We start from the raw sequence: 19,367 nt of genomic DNA, 5'->3' as shown, positions 1-19,367 counted from the left end.
GCCACTGAGCGAAATTCGTTTCGTTCAGCTACTGCATTCTACTTGCCTGCACCCTTAATGTACACATGGTGGAAAAGTTAAACACATTAAGCATTCCACCTCCAACCGTGTGAACGCACCTTCGAATGTTCAAAGTCTGCCCCATGTCTGGTGAAAGAACAGAAGCTATTTGGTTTCGCAAAACAAAACAAACACGAAAAAAACCCCAACTCCCGCAGTAAAGGCAACCAACCTTGCGCTTCACGAGTTCGTGCGGCGACCATTCAACACGGCACCCACACATCACGAACGGTGATTGAATTTGGTTGTTTGCATGATCAGAAGAAAATGGAAAATACAGCATACCTCAACACGCAACGCGCGCACAAAAGAGCTCGTAAGGCCGTCCGGAGAGATTTGCGAAGCAGCGAGGTAGCTTTAACGTTTTGACGGACCCGTTTTTTAGACTAGAGCGTGTCTTTGCTTATTTTTGCTACCCGTAGGACGAATGCCCCTTAAAGATTTACGCACGGTAGCTTAGAAATAACGATTCTAAGGACTCTCCAGCAAAAGCCGGAGAACAAGTGCTCGTTTTGACCACGAAAAAAGCACGAAAAACACCACATTCTATTTGCATTTTTTATGCCGGCAATGAAAGAAAGAATTTCTTCTAATCACACTATACGGGGTCGTGCAACAACTTGTACCCAAAAAATGGCCACAACATCTTCTTGGTTCTGCCAACGCGACCATCCCAAACACGCCCCTCTAGATGAAGGTGAATGTGGCAGTAATTTGCGAACCTTCTGCATCGATTTTTGCGTGACCTTCCCGTAGTTAAGCCTTACGTTTAATGTCCTAGTAGAAGCAGAATAACAAAAACCCAAATGAAAGAACCACAACTTACCCAAATCACTCACGAAATGTTCTTTTCGCGTGGTTTAAGCTCGTCCTGGTGCTACGGTCCTCGACCAACCTTGGTGGTGTAATCTTCCTGCCACGGATGCTTCTTTTTCACGATAAGAAGAAGCCAAAAGAAATGCGCCCACGTCGTAGGTGTGTGTAGAGTGAAAAGTTCTTTTTTACTGAAGTGCTAAAGCCCAGTGCTAAGCAAGGTAGAAAAAAAAAAACGCTGAAAGAGCGCTAATGTGCTCGCTATTGCTTTGATAATGAATAAGTCGGATTTTTTTCTTCGTTGTTTGAAACGTCTGTTTGTTTTTCTTTCAAAGTGGAAAGTCTTGTGCTACTTTGATCGTCGAGTGGGATTTATTGCTAATTTAGTATTGCAAACGGGTTTCATAATTTTTGAATATTCAATTCCGAAAACTTGATGTTTGATGCATGTTTTGTTTGAATTTGGTAAGTTCTTCAAGTAAAACACAAATAGTAGAAGGTTCCAATGTTTTATAAAGTTAATTAAATTGCAATGTTATAGCAGCTATAAGTGGACGCTTTTGACAGACTTGTTTGTGATCTACTAATATTTTGTATTAAGTTTCGAACTCTAATTCAAAACTGGATTAATTAATTTCCAGTTTGACGGCGTTTTGCCGTATTATCATCAAAACTGGATTATTGTAAAAATAAATGCCAAAATTCCTTATGTATACAACATGAAATTTATATCTTAGTCTAGAATTCGTTTAACAAAATCCTGTCCATATTAAAGGAAAACTTAGATTCAATTAAAACGTTCATAATCACCAACAAATTTGAGCTTCTTTACAAATTTCCGGCACAATTGTCGGTGAATTTCTCAACATTTACGCGCCACCAACAGCGGGTGATATAAGATACTTACCGAGTAAATCCTTCCTAATTGACTTGAAACTTATTGCACAGACTTATATTAACCATTTTGTTGGGGCTCATTTTGATAATTAATAACACCGCTCCTTCGCAATCGTTTCACCCAATCCTAATCCTTCGCCCAACATCAATTGCCCCATTGTGTGTTGAATTTTAATTGTATCCGCGACGGTCGAATTCCGCGAAACGATTCCTTCTCCACTGTGAACCAAGAAATAATTGTGCCTTTCGTTATTTTCTGCCATTCCCGTGCCAGGGAGGATGTTAATCAGCTGCGCGAGACCAACTCGCCGAGCAAAGAGCGACTCACCGTTCAGTGGCTGTCGCAATCGATATCCGAGATCCGGTCGGAGCTGGCGGAGCTGCAGAGTTCGTTCGGGGGTGGCTCCAAGGATGCCCAGTTCCGCAACCAGCTACTGGAGGATCTCAGCACACTCCGAGGTGAATTTAGTACGGCAAAGCTGGAGCTGGAATCGCTCCGCTCGCGGCAGGAAAAAACGGAAGTACTGGTTCGGGAACTACAGGAAGAAGCGGTCCAGAGTGCGGATGATATTCGACGCAGTCTCAACATGCGACTTGAAAAGGTAAGTGGAGTCGTGCGTTTATTTTAAAAACTAGTTCCGTTTTTTCTACAAGTAATTGGTATTGGATTCCATACCTATTCAAATGAACGCGAAGCACTCGGCCCTTTTGGGTTTTTTTTTAAAGGTTATCTTTTCCATCTCGTACAGACATCTTTCTGTTATGCCTACACAATTTATAACCCTTAATGTTCAACACCTTAATATTACTTCCAGGAAATGGTCTTGGCACACTGCTTTTCATTCTACTTAATTGAGCTGTTGCACTTCACAGTTCGCAGGAAATGAGACAAGAGCAAAAAGGGAATGAACATTATTGAAGTGACTGATGATCATTTCCGACGAACCCCCTCAACCGCTCCTGGCGGCATATCGTTCCCGTGTAACGGGCAAGAAGTTTATCATTTCGCACGGAATAATATCCCGCTGCTACGCTGGTGAATTTATTCATCTCGAGGAATTTCCCCGATGATAAAACGTAACAATCCTCCGGAAGAAGGATATCTTTTCCCGAGTTTCTTTCATTTGCCATAATCCTTCGCAAGCAAGCAACGCAGGAAGGAAACGTGCGTTATAATGATGCTTTATCGCACTGACTTTTTCACCTCGCACACTTTCATCTGGTGCGCCGCCATTCCGACGACTCCATGCCGCGCCACATAATGCCAAGGTACAACGAGTGAGAAATTATTCATGTAGATGTGTGAGTGAAACATGAACCATACAAATCGGGATCCAAGCCTTTAGGGTAGGGAAAGCAAAATGAGACAACCACGGGTCGGTAAACTCACCTCCTTCTGCGGCTCGTAAAGGATCTGCACAAACCCTGGATCTGTACCGTATGCCGACAGATACCATCAGTTTGGTTTGCACCTGACAAAGACTCTGGCGGGTGCGTACCACTTTACACCTTACCATACATTGGCCGGCACACCGTTTACATGGTTCCATATCAAGAGATTCCTTTGTTTGCACGATGGGTATGATTATAACAACAAACTATGTTGTCGGGCTGGTTTAGAATTACCTTATTTGCGCAGGTCGCCATTAAAGAAAAGGGAGCACAGGCACAACGCCAGTCCTCGCAAGGTAAGGTTGCTTTGTATGCCTCGGTACACCGTTATGGTGAACATCACCGACAGTGCTCGTGGTACCGTGCGGAAACGGGATCGCTGAAACATTGCGTGTTCCGGATCTGCCAGTGCTAGTGCTAAAAGTAACACTTTGCTAGTAAAGTTCTCCGAGCCGAGTAACTCCACGTGTTCGCTAGGACTAAGCATCAGATATCGAGTTCCCAGGTGTGGTTTCATCTGGTCGAGGTGATGGTGGAATTTGGGTGCTGTACACCATATTGTTGATACTTTGTAACGTTTGATGCATGCAACACTCAGTGTGAAATTTGAGTAGTTTTGGGATGAGTGTAGCTAAAAAAAGGAACCATCCCTTTCAATGTTGTAGCTTTAAAAAGGATTACTTTACTGCATTAGTTGAAAAAATCTTTGCATTTGTAATACATTTATTTTGCGATGTAAATAGAATGATAGTTGATATACTGTGAAGAAAAATGTCTTATTTTATTACCTTAAAAATGTGAAAATGTATAGAACAGCTTACCATGCCAGTATTGAACAACACGGAAAAAATGCAATTATGCTATATTAATGGCAAAAATGCAGGCACTTAACGCCTAAAAGCATGCAACTTGTTTGTAATCGTGCGTAATGGCTCTTTGTAGACCTTTTTAGACATTTTACACACAGCCACCATCCACTTCACGGGGTTACTTTACTGCCAATTATCTATCTCTTCAAGCAGCTTACCATCATTGCCCAGCACTTTGTGGGCAAACAGGGACAAGTTTTGGCACTCCAATAAAGCACCATAAACGTTCCGGCGTTCCGGCGGGTGCGAGAACAAGAAGATCCTGGAGGATTTAACCTAAAGCCCCGACTTGAACGACAAAAGCGTTACAACACAAGAGCAGGAAAAACTGGCGTTCACCTAGGGCTCCTAGACAGATGATGTAAAATGTATCAACTGTGTGGCGTAGGCGACCCCGACACACACACACATACACACACACGCAACGCCCGAAATAGTCTCAACTAAATCCCACGTTTATGAGAATCTATCTGCGGGGATAGGTACCCATGAACGAGCGATTGTTTGGCGAGCATTAGCAAAGGGACCAATTTTCCTTCACTGCTGGAATGCACCCATACTACAGTCATGCTTCAAAAAGCTCCAAACAAATGAGAGTTAATTTCGTGCTCTAAAAGGTATTATCGAGGGTGCTAACGCTTGGTTCCAAAAAACCGATGACGAACGTGCCCGTAGCGCATCGTTGCCAAGCATGGATTAATAAAATTAGCGTTGGATTTATTCTCGTGACTAGTGAGTGGGTGGTGTGCTTTTAAATGTCCCATTCTATACTACTTACTTACTTAATTCCTTCTATATATCTCTCTCTCTCTTTCGGGATAAAATGGTAAAATATGTTCTGTTTGAATTTCTGCAAGGAAATACCCCAATGAACAGACCGACATCTGTAAAGCTGGTTTAAATTATGTTTTCATTCTCAGAACAGCAAATCAGTTGTATTAATTTCCATTATTAATCAGTATCCAAATTAAATATACTTCATGGAAAACTTTCCGTTGCCATACCCTGCAGACACAGCGTTCATTCCAATTATGTGTCGTTACATTTTAATTAAAACCTTACCATTTCGACCAGTTATTTAATGAAACTTAAAATACAATTTGATGTATAATTAAATATCAATCAAGGCACGGGATCAAACACTGGTTCGCTAGAATGTACGGAAAACTAAAATTAATCTAGGAAGAATGTGCAACACCTTCACAAGGCACAATAACGAACTCTGTTCGACACAATTGACCCATCACGAACGCCATCGTGGGGAGAATGCTGGTCACCGCTAACGCTGTTAGAACCCGACGAAACAACTCGTAAGCGTAGCCATTAAGTGCTTCGCCATATCCACCCAGCACCCACCGTTAAGGTCCTTCCGATTAGGATGTGGCGCGGTATACCACACCTTAGGAAACTTCCTGCCGTTGGTGTGTTTGTGTGTGTATTTGATGGTCATCCATCACTCATAAAACATAACATCGATGACTCACCCAGCGAATGGTGTGTTTATCCATTAGGATGCCGGTTTTTCTACCCTACCTGGCTCGATAACGGGGTAAAAATACAGGGTGTTTCCGATGTTTCCGCTCGTTACCAGTACTACCGGTGGTAAGGGGGAGTCAGTTTTATTAAATTCTGTCTGCATTTTTTTTTGCCTCCCCAACACGGACACGCAGTACGTAAAGCGGCTTCATGCTGGAACGGCCCGAAAAGCATTGGGTCGAGCTTGTGTTCCCTTCTGAAACCGTTTTCTTTTTTCCATGGTTGACCTCCAGTGACGTTTTGCATGTGCCGTGTGTATGTGCTTTGGGAAAAATGAAGGATAGGCCGTAAGGCTCTCCACATCCTGCTCGGCCTCCCATCAATTCACAACCCCTCCTCGTAGGCACTGCTTCACGGCTTCCGAGCAAAAGCCGTTGATAAATGTTTCATGTATTGGAACATAAATTAAATTTCCCTTAATTATGACCACACCGCCCGGCCCTGCCGTGCTTCAGATCATTTGGACTTCCTGCCCCGTGTTGAAAGGACGTGACGATGACGACGTTGAAATGTACTACCCTGACGAACGCGCCTAGAGGAACCGGAGGAGCGTTATTTTACGCTTGAGCAAATGGGCACGTTTTCCCGGCTGGTGAGAAAGGGTGAACAAAAAACAGGCCAAACACACACACACATGGAAAATGCGAGTTCGCTTCACCCGAGTTCGCAGGAAAGCGGACTCAGGTTTCTTGCGGGTTCGAGTTTACGTGTGGAGTTGATTATTTACTTCCACTACGATCCAAAACTAGTAACCGCCCATTACGAGGCACACATTATGACCGTTCCTATTTTGCTCACACTCTACGTACGTGATAGAGAGTGTTTTTGTTTTTGTATTTTTCCCCCTAATTTGTTTACATGCCCTTTAAAGCAAAAATTTCTACTCACGTTTTATTTTATTTCCTTAAGATTCCGTCACGAACTGTCGGGTTCACCGTTTCATTCTTTCGCCCTACAACTGGCCATCAAAAACTCGTGCTCGTGCCATGTTTGATTGCGACCGCATGAAAAGAGCGGGATTAAAATACAACGGAGAAAACCATTTTCCACGCACTTGATTCAACGCGGCACATCGCACGTGCTCCCCGTATATGCTCATCGGCACATATGACATGAAGCATAATGTTTCTGCTTTCGGTCTCGCTCCTTCACGGTTGCCGGCTCGTCAGTTTTCACTTTTCCACACCCGAACGTAGGCAACGTTGCCGGCCGACAGTAACGGCAAAACAAAAAAGCTACCAAGTTCCGGTCGGTATCATCCTGCACCGACAGTACGTTCCACCAGCCAGCGCAGATGATATTTTGATTTATGCTCTTCATACAACCATCTGATTGTGAAGATGCTACGGGTAGACGGGCGAGTCCGGTCATTAGGTATGGTAATGATCATCATTACGGCCGATCGTTCAAAAAGTATGCTCTTCCGAGAACGAGCGGGCCCCGGTTCCGGAATTATGTGTGAACATTGCGTGAAAATCATGACCTCAAAGTTTGCGGGTCGGTTCTACCCGGAGTGTGCGATGAAATCGTACCGCCCGTCCGCCATTATGTTCGTGATGCGAGCGGGGTTGTCAAATTTGGAGTGAAATTTAATTGCACTTTTTCACTGCGGTAAAGATGAACGGCTCATAAAGTACGGGGGACCGACGAAGTTGCTCAACATTAATGTGCTGGTTCAATGTTAAATGGTGTACCGTTTCGCACCATCCACTTCAAGATCGATGTAGTGTAGGGTTGATGCACTTCCGAATGATGTTATGGTTATTTGTTTGGTGTCTAAAAATAAGTGTCCCATAATCGTAAAAATTTGACGAATTTCATGTTTATGAGATTTGAGAGGATACTTTTACAATTAAAAGCATTAAATCTTACGTATTGAGGTTTCCTTGATGAGAAAGCGTCCATTACTAGATTATGTGAAATTGAACATAGCTTTTTATTGTTTAAAAGTGTCGGTGATGTATCCATTGAAAGCTCTTTACTTGTGTCACTGTGGGGAAGTACATACTGATCATGTTCTAATCCCATGCTAATGATTCGCTCCTATGTACACTTAGTCCACAATGTAGGAGTAGAGCGAAATGCACTACATGTCATGGTTGCAATTTCCGAACCCAAGGTGATAATAATATAAATGTGCAAGTCTAACTATGGTTAACTAGATTTAGGATATCGTTCACACCATAAACACCACTTCTGCTGTTGACGTCTTTGACATATTTATTCCTGGAAATAATTATAATAATATTAATTAACCATTTGACATTACCTTAATAGCCATAAACCATTTTAAGATTCGATTTTTTTTTATATTTTTGTGAAAACGACCGTACTGTACTTAAAATACAAAAAATTCTCGAAACCAAATACCATTTTTGGAAATTAATATTCATCATTTGAATTTTTGCCTTATGTTTTTTTCACTCGATTTCTGTAAAAATATTACAATACTCTTCCGCTTGATTGCTCGGTCAAGCGTTCAGATGTGTCCCGTAAATTATCTTCTCTGTTCTTTTGTCAATTTCATTCCAAACTCATCGGCGATGAAAAAAAAACCGTGTGGCATGATAATGAGTTTATCACCACATCACCACCACCCATCTCGTCCAAAACGCTAACGAGATTGAATCCGAAAGAATGCAAACATTCCAGCGAAAGATCATTCAAATAACGTCACGCCAAAAGCACACTGCCGAAATGTGCTCCACATCGCATCATCGAATGAACATCTGTTCAGCCGTGCTCACCATGCGTTTCTTTCCCTCCGTATGATACGCAGAAACGCAGCATAAAATATCCATTTATGGGTGGGTGTGAGGACTAAAGCAAGAAGAAAAAACCGTCGAAAACAGAAACATCTCGGCTCCGAATCGCGACAAAAATGCGTCAATCTGCCAAAGATTGTGCCTCACTTTTCAACAACTCACGGGGCACTTGCACGTGGCTCCTGCGACGGAGTGAAAAAAGTCAACAAGCGGCATTTAGCGGCAACAATGATTCCACTGCGAAACATTTCCCTCAACAACCACCTTCCAATATCTCCTAGCCCACCTTGCCAGCAAACGTTCCGGCGACCGTATTGACCGGGTGAGCGGGAAGGAAAATGGCCGCTAATCCACACGCTGCTCCTCCCGTACCTTCGGCCACATTCCGCACCATCCACTAAAGCGTCCCAAGCGCACTTCGACTTTGAGTACTTCCGCTTCCGGCAAAGACGTTGTGCCGAGGCCCGAGCTTTGCAGTTTAGCAGTTGACACAAATTACCACGTCCGTTCCGTCCGTAGCGACTTGCCAATCTTTTTTGCTATTTCATTTTAACTCCCCTGCCCTCGTGCCATCCCTTCGTACCCGGAGGAGGTACCTTCCATCCGCACAGTTCCACCCAACTTGTCACTCACTCAATCTATCTGGTGCGTGCCGGGATGGATGGAAGGGGGCGATGGAGATCTGCTAGGGTGCTAGGTGCGTGGTTCCGGCTTCTTGAAATCGCTCGAAAATGGCCTTCGGGTGCGAGTCGTTGGTTCGTTTTTGTCCATTTGTCTGCTTCGTTCGCTGTTTGTTTCGCATCCAGTCCATGGGAAGTTTTGCTGGAACGGAACCGACCGGTGGTTACGAGGCGAGAGATAGCAGGCGCGCCTGACTGACTACTTGACTGCCGGTTTGACGGACAGGATGCAAGAATTTCCCTTCGAGTCAATTAGAATATTCAGCTTCAGCGAGGAAGGCACAACCGTACTTTTGCGTTGTTTAGGTACGTCTCCCCGCTTCGTCGCCTTACTCAGCCCTCCAATGGCTGGGTTTCGTCCTGGAAAAGGAAAGCCCCCAAGGAAAAACTCTCGCTTCCTTCCTTCGCTCTGAATCATCCAGCCTCCACTCCTAAATGGAAGCCTTCCAGGCAGACGAACGCTAGAGAAGCCGACTAACAACAGTAGGAAAAATAAAGACACACCAAAACAAGGCGTTTTGTTGGCGTTGGAACGATCCCATCCTTACTGAGCAGTCTTGAAACAGTAGCGTATTGTTTTGCCCACCGCGCTCTTCATCTCGCGCTCCAGATGAAATGGTCTTAAAATTGATTTTCTGTGCCTTGCCCGATGGGACCCGCAGCGTCAAGCAACAACAGCGACAAAAAAAAACACACACACACAACCAAAACGTTTACCATAATGGAAGTTAAACGAGCGGAAATCCTTAAGGCTCCGTCAAGGGGCTCGAAAGCAACGGTCGGTGACTCACCCTCGGGGAATGTACCGTTCCGCTGCGTCACCGTTGTCATCGGGAGGGTTATTCGGTGCGACAACTGCAACCCTCTCAGCAACCCCCGAATACGGATCTGGCCCTCCAGGCGCACTAGACGACCCTTTGCACCTTTTTGTGACCTCTTTTGTTGGTGTTCGTTTGGACGTTTGACCGTTGGTGCGTGCTATCGAACAACCTTCAGACCTTCGATACGCCATCGCTGCAAGTGCTCTTTTCACGACTTTCCGGACGGCGAAGAAAATGCCACAAAATGCCCCAATAAACAGAGGCCGGTTGGAAGAAAAGTTTCCGCCAACAGTTGGCCCCAGAAACGTCCCTCGGAAGTTGGCTGGTGTGATTCGTTACGATTCGAGATCAATTATGGTAACGAGACAGCCTCGCGAGTTCTGATGCGAAGGCGAAGAATCAGCGCGTTTGTGTTTTGACACTGGGAAAAGGAAAAATAGACCCCCATCTAACGAAACAAACACATCCCCAACGGAACCGAAACGTCTGAGGCGAGATTCGTTAGAACCGTTTGCTTCTCTTGCAGAGAAATCGATGCAGAGGCGGAGAATTGGGCACGGTAGAGATGATAAAACCTTCGTCCAGAAAACCTTTACGGCCATCGACGACACAGTTCAAATCAAATTCATCAATTACGCTAAAATGCCAACGTGGTACGGGGCTGGTTTTACGACCCGTGCTTCGGTTGAAAAGTTTCTGTTTTTCCGATGAACATTGGAATAGGTAATATTGATTCTGCATTCAATGGATCACTTACTCTCCACGGGAGCCTTTTATTATGGTTCTAAAAACAAACAATAACCAACACAAAAATACAAGTTTTAATAATATAAAACTTTATTGATATCAGCAATTTTGATAACAAAGTTTATCTCATTTCATATTTGTGCTCATCTCATTCGATTTCAATACTTTACAGTTAAATTTGTATTTAAAATTATAAGAAATCTGGTTAAAGCTTTCTTAAGCCCCTTCTCAAACCCCTTTTGATGGGCTGTTTTTCTTACAATTATATGTTCTAATTATGTATTACTGATATATTATCCTACGCAGGTACTAGATTACAGGTCTGCTCTGTTTACGTACCCTCAACGGTAATATTTAATTATTATTATTAATATCTAAGAAAAACCTGAAAATAATAATTTGCCGCATTCATTGCAATTTGCTGATAATACAACGCAATTAATGACTTTAAATTTTACGTATTACACAAAGCGTCTTTTTGAAGAAAAAGAAGAAGAAATGGAAGTTTTTTAAAACTGTAACTGGAGCGCGATCGGTTTCGTTATAAGGGCACAAACACAATCAATATTCCGACCCGTCGTTAAATTGATTTCCCATCCAAATGTCCATCCTAACAGATTATTTCCCTTCTTTTTTAACACCCTCTATTTTCCATGCTGTGTTTTTTCACAACATTACGAGTAAAAACCAGATACGCAAAACAAAAAAAAAACAGCACAAACCAACCGAAAAGTAAATCGCTAAAAAATGAACCTCGTATTTGATGATGGGTGCGAGAAAAAAACCCTCCCACAACATCGTTTATCTTGTTTTTTTTTGTTGTTGTTTTGTTTCTTTCCCATTCTACCACCTTTTCGAACAATCACTTGTTTGGTGCAGGATTTGCAAGGACAACGAAAAAACCACCGGGTCACAAAACGACACAAAATTATTCAACTTCAACCTTTTATTTATTTTTTGCTCGTATTTTATCCCATCCACGCTTCGGTCGTGTACGGTGCGTTCGGCCGTTGTCCCAGCCCGTCCAAACCCGATACGTAAAGTCATCAAATCATTCAACCGATTTACGAACGTTGCTGCGTGACACGTTACAACGCACCGCAACATCGGGCCAGCCGGGACAGGTGGGAAATAACTGTGGCGGCAAAACCCATCTAATATATTCTATTTGTATCGACCTTTTCCAGTGCCCGGCAGTCAATAGACTCCCGCGAACCGTACAGGCGGTCCACGAAGAAATGGTTGCCCGCCCGGAGGGAAAGATATGGGACGCGAACGAGGACGCCCGTAGCTGCGTCATCGAACGCATGCCGATGGTTGTGAAAGGCGAGGGATGAAATATCACCTGCTCCTTAATCTTCCATTTTTTTTTCTCCAATCCCTTGCAATAGAGCCCCGAAAGCGGGCCAGCTGCTGAGAGTTCCCTTTGGCAACCTTGACTACCGTACGCTCCGCAACAGCGACCGACAACCGCCGAATGCCAAATGGTCTCTTTTTACTGATCTGCTTCCTTCGCTCCGGGTTTAGACTTATCGCCGGGAACCATCCTTCAGCACTGTGTGCGAACATCACACAGCCGCTCGCGCTAAGCAGCTGCAGCGGCAGGTACCATTTTTCAAAACCTAATCAACTGCCAAAAAGGGTCGATTTTTGACTATTTTGGCAGCGTGCTTTTTGAACGCACCGGTTCCATTTTCGCTTTTGTGTGAGAAGCTTTCCTGTCCATTTTTGAACGGGAAAATCGTAACTTTGCTTGTGTGCGAGATGGGTTTACTTTGTTAACCGCTCACACCAACCTTCGAACAGAGGCACAGGCAGGTGATCTGTTGTGGATGTTTTTTTGTTCTCTTTCTCTCTCTCTCTCTCTCTCTCTCTCTCTCCCTCTCTCTCCCTTATACACTTCCTGTACCTTTTTTGAGCCCTTCGTCTAACAAAAGCGCGCTATTGAGGATTATTGCCGAACGGCTCAATCGTTCTAGCATGGTCGTAGGCTGCCGGAACCGATTGCTGTTCCTGATGATGGGCAAAGGCACTAGCGAACGGGAACCGAGAGATTATCAAAAGCTTAAGCTCGTCGTTTATCCTCTGGATACACATTGGATCCAGCTGTTTTAGTTTCTGTTTATTTTCAGTCCATTTCATAAGCGAATAACACCACGCACCGCAGCTGTCAAAAACCGGCTCAGCCAATAGGCGGGAACGATGTAGTTTTGCTTCTCTTCTTTTTTATCATAACTATGTAAGCATGATCTTCCTGCCTGTTGACTATTTTTTAACAATAATAAAATAAATCTATTTTCTGTATAGAATTGCAACTGCAATGAATCTGGAAGTTGGAAAAATGTAATTTTACTCGGAATTTATCATTGCACTGCACCTGTATCGTTCTGATAAGGCATTCATTTAGTAATTAATGATTTCCTAATCCCCAGATGATCCAACACTTTGCCATCGTTTAAAACAGGCCTACCACAACACAGCATCGGGCAGATAAAAAAAAATGTTCTCTTTGTACGAACATACTGCGCAAGGTGGCTGAAAGAAACAAACAGTGAACAACAACAAAAAGGCATAATCAATTCTGTTGGAAATAATCCCGTCCCGGCTGGGAATTGGCAATCTAATTTACGGCAAGAAAGCAGCTTTTCTTTTTCTTTCGATTTATCATTACCGAAACCTTGCGGCATCCGGCCCACCGTCTGCGCCCGGTCCGGTAGCAGACGCGATTCCGGAATTCGCAATCAGGTAATTAATCTTCGCTGCCGAATGAAAAACGGATCACACCTTGCTCCGCGCTTGCGGACATCTGCCGTCACCGGAAATTTTGTCTGCTTTTCGAGCGCAGCATTTAAGATTTTGGCGATCAAGATTGGTGTGCTTTCGACCAAAAATCGCCGGTGGATCGCAGGAAGGCAAACTGAAGTTGCTAAGCTGCAAGCGATTTATCTCAACATTCCGTCAGGGTCAGCTAATTTTAATGTGATAATTAGTGTGTGGTTCTCATTTTGGGGTAGAATCGCGCTCGTGGCTGCAAACGACAACGAAGGAACGAAACCGTGACCACCTAATCGCTTTGTAATGGAAAGGCGAGATGTGGATGGTGGATGGTGAAAAGTTGGATAACATTGACCGTTGGTTTAAAGCTTCACTGTGAGGTTCAACGTTGGTGCATCTTTGTGATAATCTTTTCCTCTCCAAAGCGTAAACTTTGTGTTTACGCACCAAGGCGTTGCTTTTTTAATGCCTGCATGTGGGTGTTTGTGTTCACAATCAAGCTCGACATTGTTTACGTTTCCATATACACCACACCTCATTACGGGGGCGCTCAGGTGTCTTATGTAAATTACCACAAGAATAATGCACCAAAATCGGTAAGAAAAGAAAAGAACCGTAGAACAACAATCTTCTTTCGCTCGTAACAAACATAAACGCATACACACACCGTGCTAGCTTGCATAAAGTCAGTTTATAATTTATCTCCAGCGGTGAAGGATGGAAAAAGAGTACGGTGAGCCAACGTACGCATATGCGCCTGGGTTACGATAATTTATTCATACATTCATACATTCATTTATGCAACGGTGGTACATTTCGGAAGGTGTTGTTCCGGATCCGGAGCACATCATCCAGCACCGGATGCACCGGACCGAAACCGCGTGCTGCTGTTCCCCGACGGTTGTGTTGTGTTTGCTGCGATGTTTTGTTGTCTTTACTCAACCGAAACCGAAACGGCCAAAACGGTTGACCGGTCGAATGCAACCGACCCAGAAGAAAGGTGACCGTATCCGCACCAGAAGAAAAAAAAGTGGCTAGCCGGGGTCATGTTCCCTTCGAATGCACTTAGCTTGGCTTCCGGACCACCGAACGGGCGAAGGTGACCGGTTTATGCGAAAGAAAACGGAATTAATTCTGCAAGCTGAAATCGTGTGCTGCAGTGCCCGAGCGGTCAAAAAAAAAAAGCTCCGCTGCAGCACACGCAACAGCGTACAAAAGCACTACCATAAGCGGAACAGTCGGGTTTTTTGCAAACTTGTTGAGCGATATGGAGCAGTTTTCCGTGGTGGTGAAGTTTGGCTCCGTTTATTTAAGCAACGAACGATCTGCCATGCTGGTTGGTGATGATTTTTTTATCATTCATCGTACATCTTGGGGGCGCCGCAACCAACCAACCAGCAACAGTAAGAAACCAACCAAACACATGAAAAATACAAAACCCGATGCTAAAGCGGGAACGCAAAAACGCAAACAACAACTTGCAAAGCAAGTCAGCAAAAACGCAAACCAAAAATCCAAACATCGACGCAACATTGAAACTGCCGCCTTTTAATCGGAACTGGTTTCGATGAATTTTTGTCCAACCTTCGCTACTGGGAACCATGGCCCAAAAGATTCGGTACGTTCTGCGCAAGCAGGGAAAGGGCAAAAAAGTTTTTTGATTGCTTTTCGTGATGCACGTGAGATGCATCCTTGCGCATCAGTCTTTGTAGTGCCAAGCGTCCAACGGTGTGAAGTGTGCAGGGTTTTCCAACGCCACGCTCAGTATTGTTTCAGTTTGAAACAAATATTCAGAATCAAATTTTATTAATTATAGAGCTACATAATGTGAAAAATTTAAGTAAATTTGAAATCATTCTCTTCAAAATTTTCTCTTAAATTCTCTAAATAATTTAATTGTTGAAAACCCCTGCAAATTCAAGCCAAGGTAAATGCTTCGTACGTTTTCATCCCTTTTTTTGGTTCTCTTTTACTACTCTTCCGTCACACGGTGACGATGTTTCTTGTTAAGACGTCCTGCGGGTCGCCACCTGCATTCTCTCTGCAACACACACACTCATTTAGATAGACACACACACACATTTACCAAGTTCGTTATTTGTGACTGAAACATTCCCTCCTTTACATCCAACGGGCCAGATTTTAATGACCTCTGTGGAGAGGCAATCGTGAAAAAATGGGGGTTTCGTTACATTATCGATGGCTTCCTGGACCCGAAGATGCACTAGCAGCATAGGAAAATCCTGCAAGGCTCGAGCAGCTGTTTGTAGGTCGAAATTTAGGCGCCTTTCCTCCACAGTTCGCTCGCAGTGGTAAGCGTTCATCTCGCTATCGCAATATGCTTATCACATGGCCGTACGGCTACCAGCTGAAACAGCACCGAACGGACACGAACCAGTTTTGAGGACCATTGACCGGTTGTGTTTTTTGTTTTCTCCTTCTTCCAATCCAATTCCAATGGAAGCTTTTCATCTTTCATTCACGATTTTGGCCCTTGGACGGATCGCGCACCTGTCGTACTTTATTTGCACGGTCCGAACCCTTTTTTCGAACCGGTTCTCAGATTGCGCTGGGTTGGTTAAAATTTGTCTGGTTTTCTTTCGCGACGTTTACTTGGCGTTTCAGCGTGCTATCGCCAGCTGCCATCCGCACCAGATTGCAGATTGTTGATAAAAGGTCTACACGAAATGGAATTATAATTTCTTTGCCACATTGTAAAAGTGTAGAACGTTCCCCAAGCAAGAAGTTAGTTGATAATTTTACGCGATATTTTGTATTTTATTTCACTCTGCATATCAACTGCGATACAAAACTGAAACACACCACCAAGTTGCATGCCACATTGCATTAGAAAATTGAGCGATCTTTGAAATCCAATTAGAGATAACATGCAAAAGGAAAAAAAGCCATTCAATCATAAATCACGATAACTAGCTGCCTGTCTTGCGTGTCAGGTTGTTTTATCGATATTTAATTTTATGATTTAATTCCACCGAAATTGGCCGAATGGTTTCGTGTTTAAATGCCGCATGTACATCAAACTCAAATAAAAATGTTCGATACCGCTAAACCCTTTCGTACACATAACGTATGGCCGTTCTTATCGTGACTCAAACACCAGCATCATTTGTTGTGCCTCTTCTGGTCTTCTAGTCTTCTTTTTAGTCCGCTTTATAACCCCATCCGGTGCTAAAGTTATCCAATCAAATGTATCTTGTCTGGTGCAGGATGGATTTTTTTTTTTTTTTCGTGTTTTGGGCTTCATTTTTTCCATCAAAAAAATTTATTACAATGCACGATAACCGTCTTTGCCCCGCTGTGTACCAGCATAAATATGCCAGCAAACAAAAATGGCTGTGGCATAAAAATCAATGAAGACCCAATAAAAGCAAACGAGGTCGCGGAGGAAAGCCCCAATGTCTGCGAAAACAAAAGCCCCGGGTGACTATGTGCCTTCGAACCCGTTTTCCCAGTAGATAGGGCGATCCTAAAAATGTTCTTACCATTCGGTGTATCGGAATCAAATACATTCGAAGCCTTGTTTTCCATCCAGCAGTCTTCCATCGGCAGATGGTTGAAACTTAGGTCGAATGGTACGTTAAATTACGAAAAATAGAAAGAAAGAAAAACGCATTGCCAAGGCATAAAACACGTGCACGCCTTTTCCGTTTTTCTGGGTGGAAAAGGAACTTGGAGCGAACGGGATTTCCACAACCGGCTTCCCCACAATTTACCACACGGCTTCCTATTGTGCTGTTGGTGCCTTCTCTCCACAGGCTAGAAACGTTCTTTTTGTGCTGTCTAATTTTCCTTTACTTTACAATAGCTTTCTTCTCGTACTCTGACAACCCCTTCCCTTTCAATCCGCTCCCCCCTCCCCCTTTGTACTCCACCATGATCAACCCATTCGTACAATCAGTTCGAAGTTTTCCCTCCTTCATACTCCCCAAAACGGAAAACTGCATTAGTCTTCGCTTGCCAGCCAAATAGCGTCCAACTTCGGCCCCCACGTGCACACCAGAGGTCACGTTTGTGGCAGCCTTTGGCGAGGTTTTCTTGCGGCCACTGACACACTCCTTATCTTGCACTGTTTTAAATTAGATTTCCCTCGGTTAAAAATAAATGAAGACAAGTGAAATGCATCGAGCGTACGGATAGAACGACCGCCCAACCCACTGTGTCACACAGAAAATGGTGCACTGAATGGGCAGCAGGGAGGGAAAACGCAACGTTGAAGCATTTCTGCTGTGTCTTGGGAAATGTTTCTTAAGCGGAAAATCTCCGTTTCCCGATTGAGTATTCCCTTGCAATCGCATTCCCCTCGTACACATGATAACGTTGAACTATTGCTTGGACCTGTATCGATACCACTTTCGGTTGGAATCGGTTCGGTTAGTAGAGAATCGGGCTAGGCATGGTCCGGGAAAGCAAAAGGTACGTGGTTAAACGTGACCGATGGCCAGGATATGCATTTAAAAATCAATAAAGCAATTTCAATCGAGCATAAACTGTTTCGGCTTTGGTAGAATGTTGGGTTTAATAACCAAGTCCAACGATTTGATGCCAGAACGTAACGTTGGTGCATTGTTAATGCTTAAAATGGATTTCTAAGCCTGCTTAAATGGCGCTATTCAAAAACCAGCTTGAATGTTATAACGTACATTGTACCCGTGCTGTTTAATAAAGATTAATTTGGTCGTCTTTTGCATACCATCAGGCGCTTGGATTTAAGGATTGAAGGGTTGAGTGTCTGAACATTCGTATCACAAATAATATTTTCTACAATTCAAATCAATATTCAATGAAGCGACTTTGTTATTAAAAGTCCTCCAGTTAATAACTATATTTTTATTTGTACTTTGCATACCTTCAGGCTTTTTGACACTAAAGCTTGAAGCTTTCGGCTTATTCGCAACTCGCATTGCAAATTATCATTTTCTATAAAAACCAATACACTTTACACACAATGTTTTCTATTGAACATCACGTAAAAATGAAAACTAATGCTCATGATCCTTTGCAACCAAAAAAGGTTCGCTAACGAACGCACTTATTGCTTTGCACTCGCATCGAAAACCTATCATAAAATCATCTCCAAACGATGCACTTTAAACCCTCTGCTCGACGTTTTTCCTTTACCCATGTTCAACCCTACCAAATTGTGCCGTTTTCGAACAAATCGCTTTTCACTCAAACGCTCTAAGTGCTAGTCGGTCAATCGGAACACACACAAAAAAACAGAACATTGAGCATTCCATTCCCTTTGCGGTGAAAAGAAAAACACACACGCGCATTTGGACGACACTAATGGGCCGGGAACATGGGGACCTGATGAACCTACCAGTGATGCTGCTACCGTTTGCGCTTGATGATGACGACTACCGACTTTGATGGGGATGCTCACGATGGCAATAATGAAGATAGCGACTGAGCGCTCTCAATCGTTCCGAAGAACCGGAAGCCAACGAACAACTTCACCTCCCTTCCCTTCCTTACTTTTCCTATTCCCGGCCCCAACGGTTGGTAGAGTGGCAAAATTATTAGCTCGTCCCAAAATCGCTACCACAAAACTGCTTTTGTGTGTATGTGTGAGAGTGCCGAAACGAGCAGCAAAGGTTGGAAAATGAAATGCAAAACTGCGAGCCTTACTTTGCAACCACGCCAAAACTCGAAGCGAACGATTGAAGAAAGGAGCGAAGTCGAGAGAAAAAAAATCCTGTTCCCACCCTTTAAAAAGGAAGCGAAAGCTTTCGCCTTCCGAAAAAAAACCCGTGAATCCCGGCGGCCGGCGTATACGAAAGAGCATATGATGTACATATATCTTTTATGCTAATGCGTATCATTTATATTCCAACTTTTGAGGTCGTTGGTGGCGAACGAAATCGCAAATTTTTCCCTCCTCGCTTTTGCCGTCAGACACACTCACGCATCTGCCTAATGGTCACAGGATCACACCATGCCCGGTACGCTGGGGTAGTATTTGAACGAGAAACCAACGAGCCAAGTGCGAGT

The 19,367-nt window shown here is 43.7% G+C and overlaps 1 protein-coding gene across 1 annotated transcript in view; it reads left to right on the top strand.

The window, feature by feature from the left end:
- Window positions 1–19,367, top strand: part of LOC128712038 (protein scabrous) — a 51,754-nt gene that overhangs the window by 8,418 nt on the left and 23,969 nt on the right. The window contains exon 2 of the mRNA XM_053806933.1: window positions 2,045–2,372. Within this exon, the coding sequence (XP_053662908.1) occupies window positions 2,045–2,372 (328 nt within the window). The remainder of the gene's footprint in view (window positions 1–2,044; window positions 2,373–19,367) is intronic.

Source organism: Anopheles marshallii, chromosome 3, assembly GCF_943734725.1.
Source record: "Anopheles marshallii chromosome 3, idAnoMarsDA_429_01, whole genome shotgun sequence".
NCBI lineage: Eukaryota > Metazoa > Arthropoda > Insecta > Diptera > Culicidae > Anopheles > Anopheles marshallii.
The sequence above is the reverse complement of the archived record's forward strand: the minus strand, read 5'-3'. Positions and strand labels throughout refer to the sequence as shown.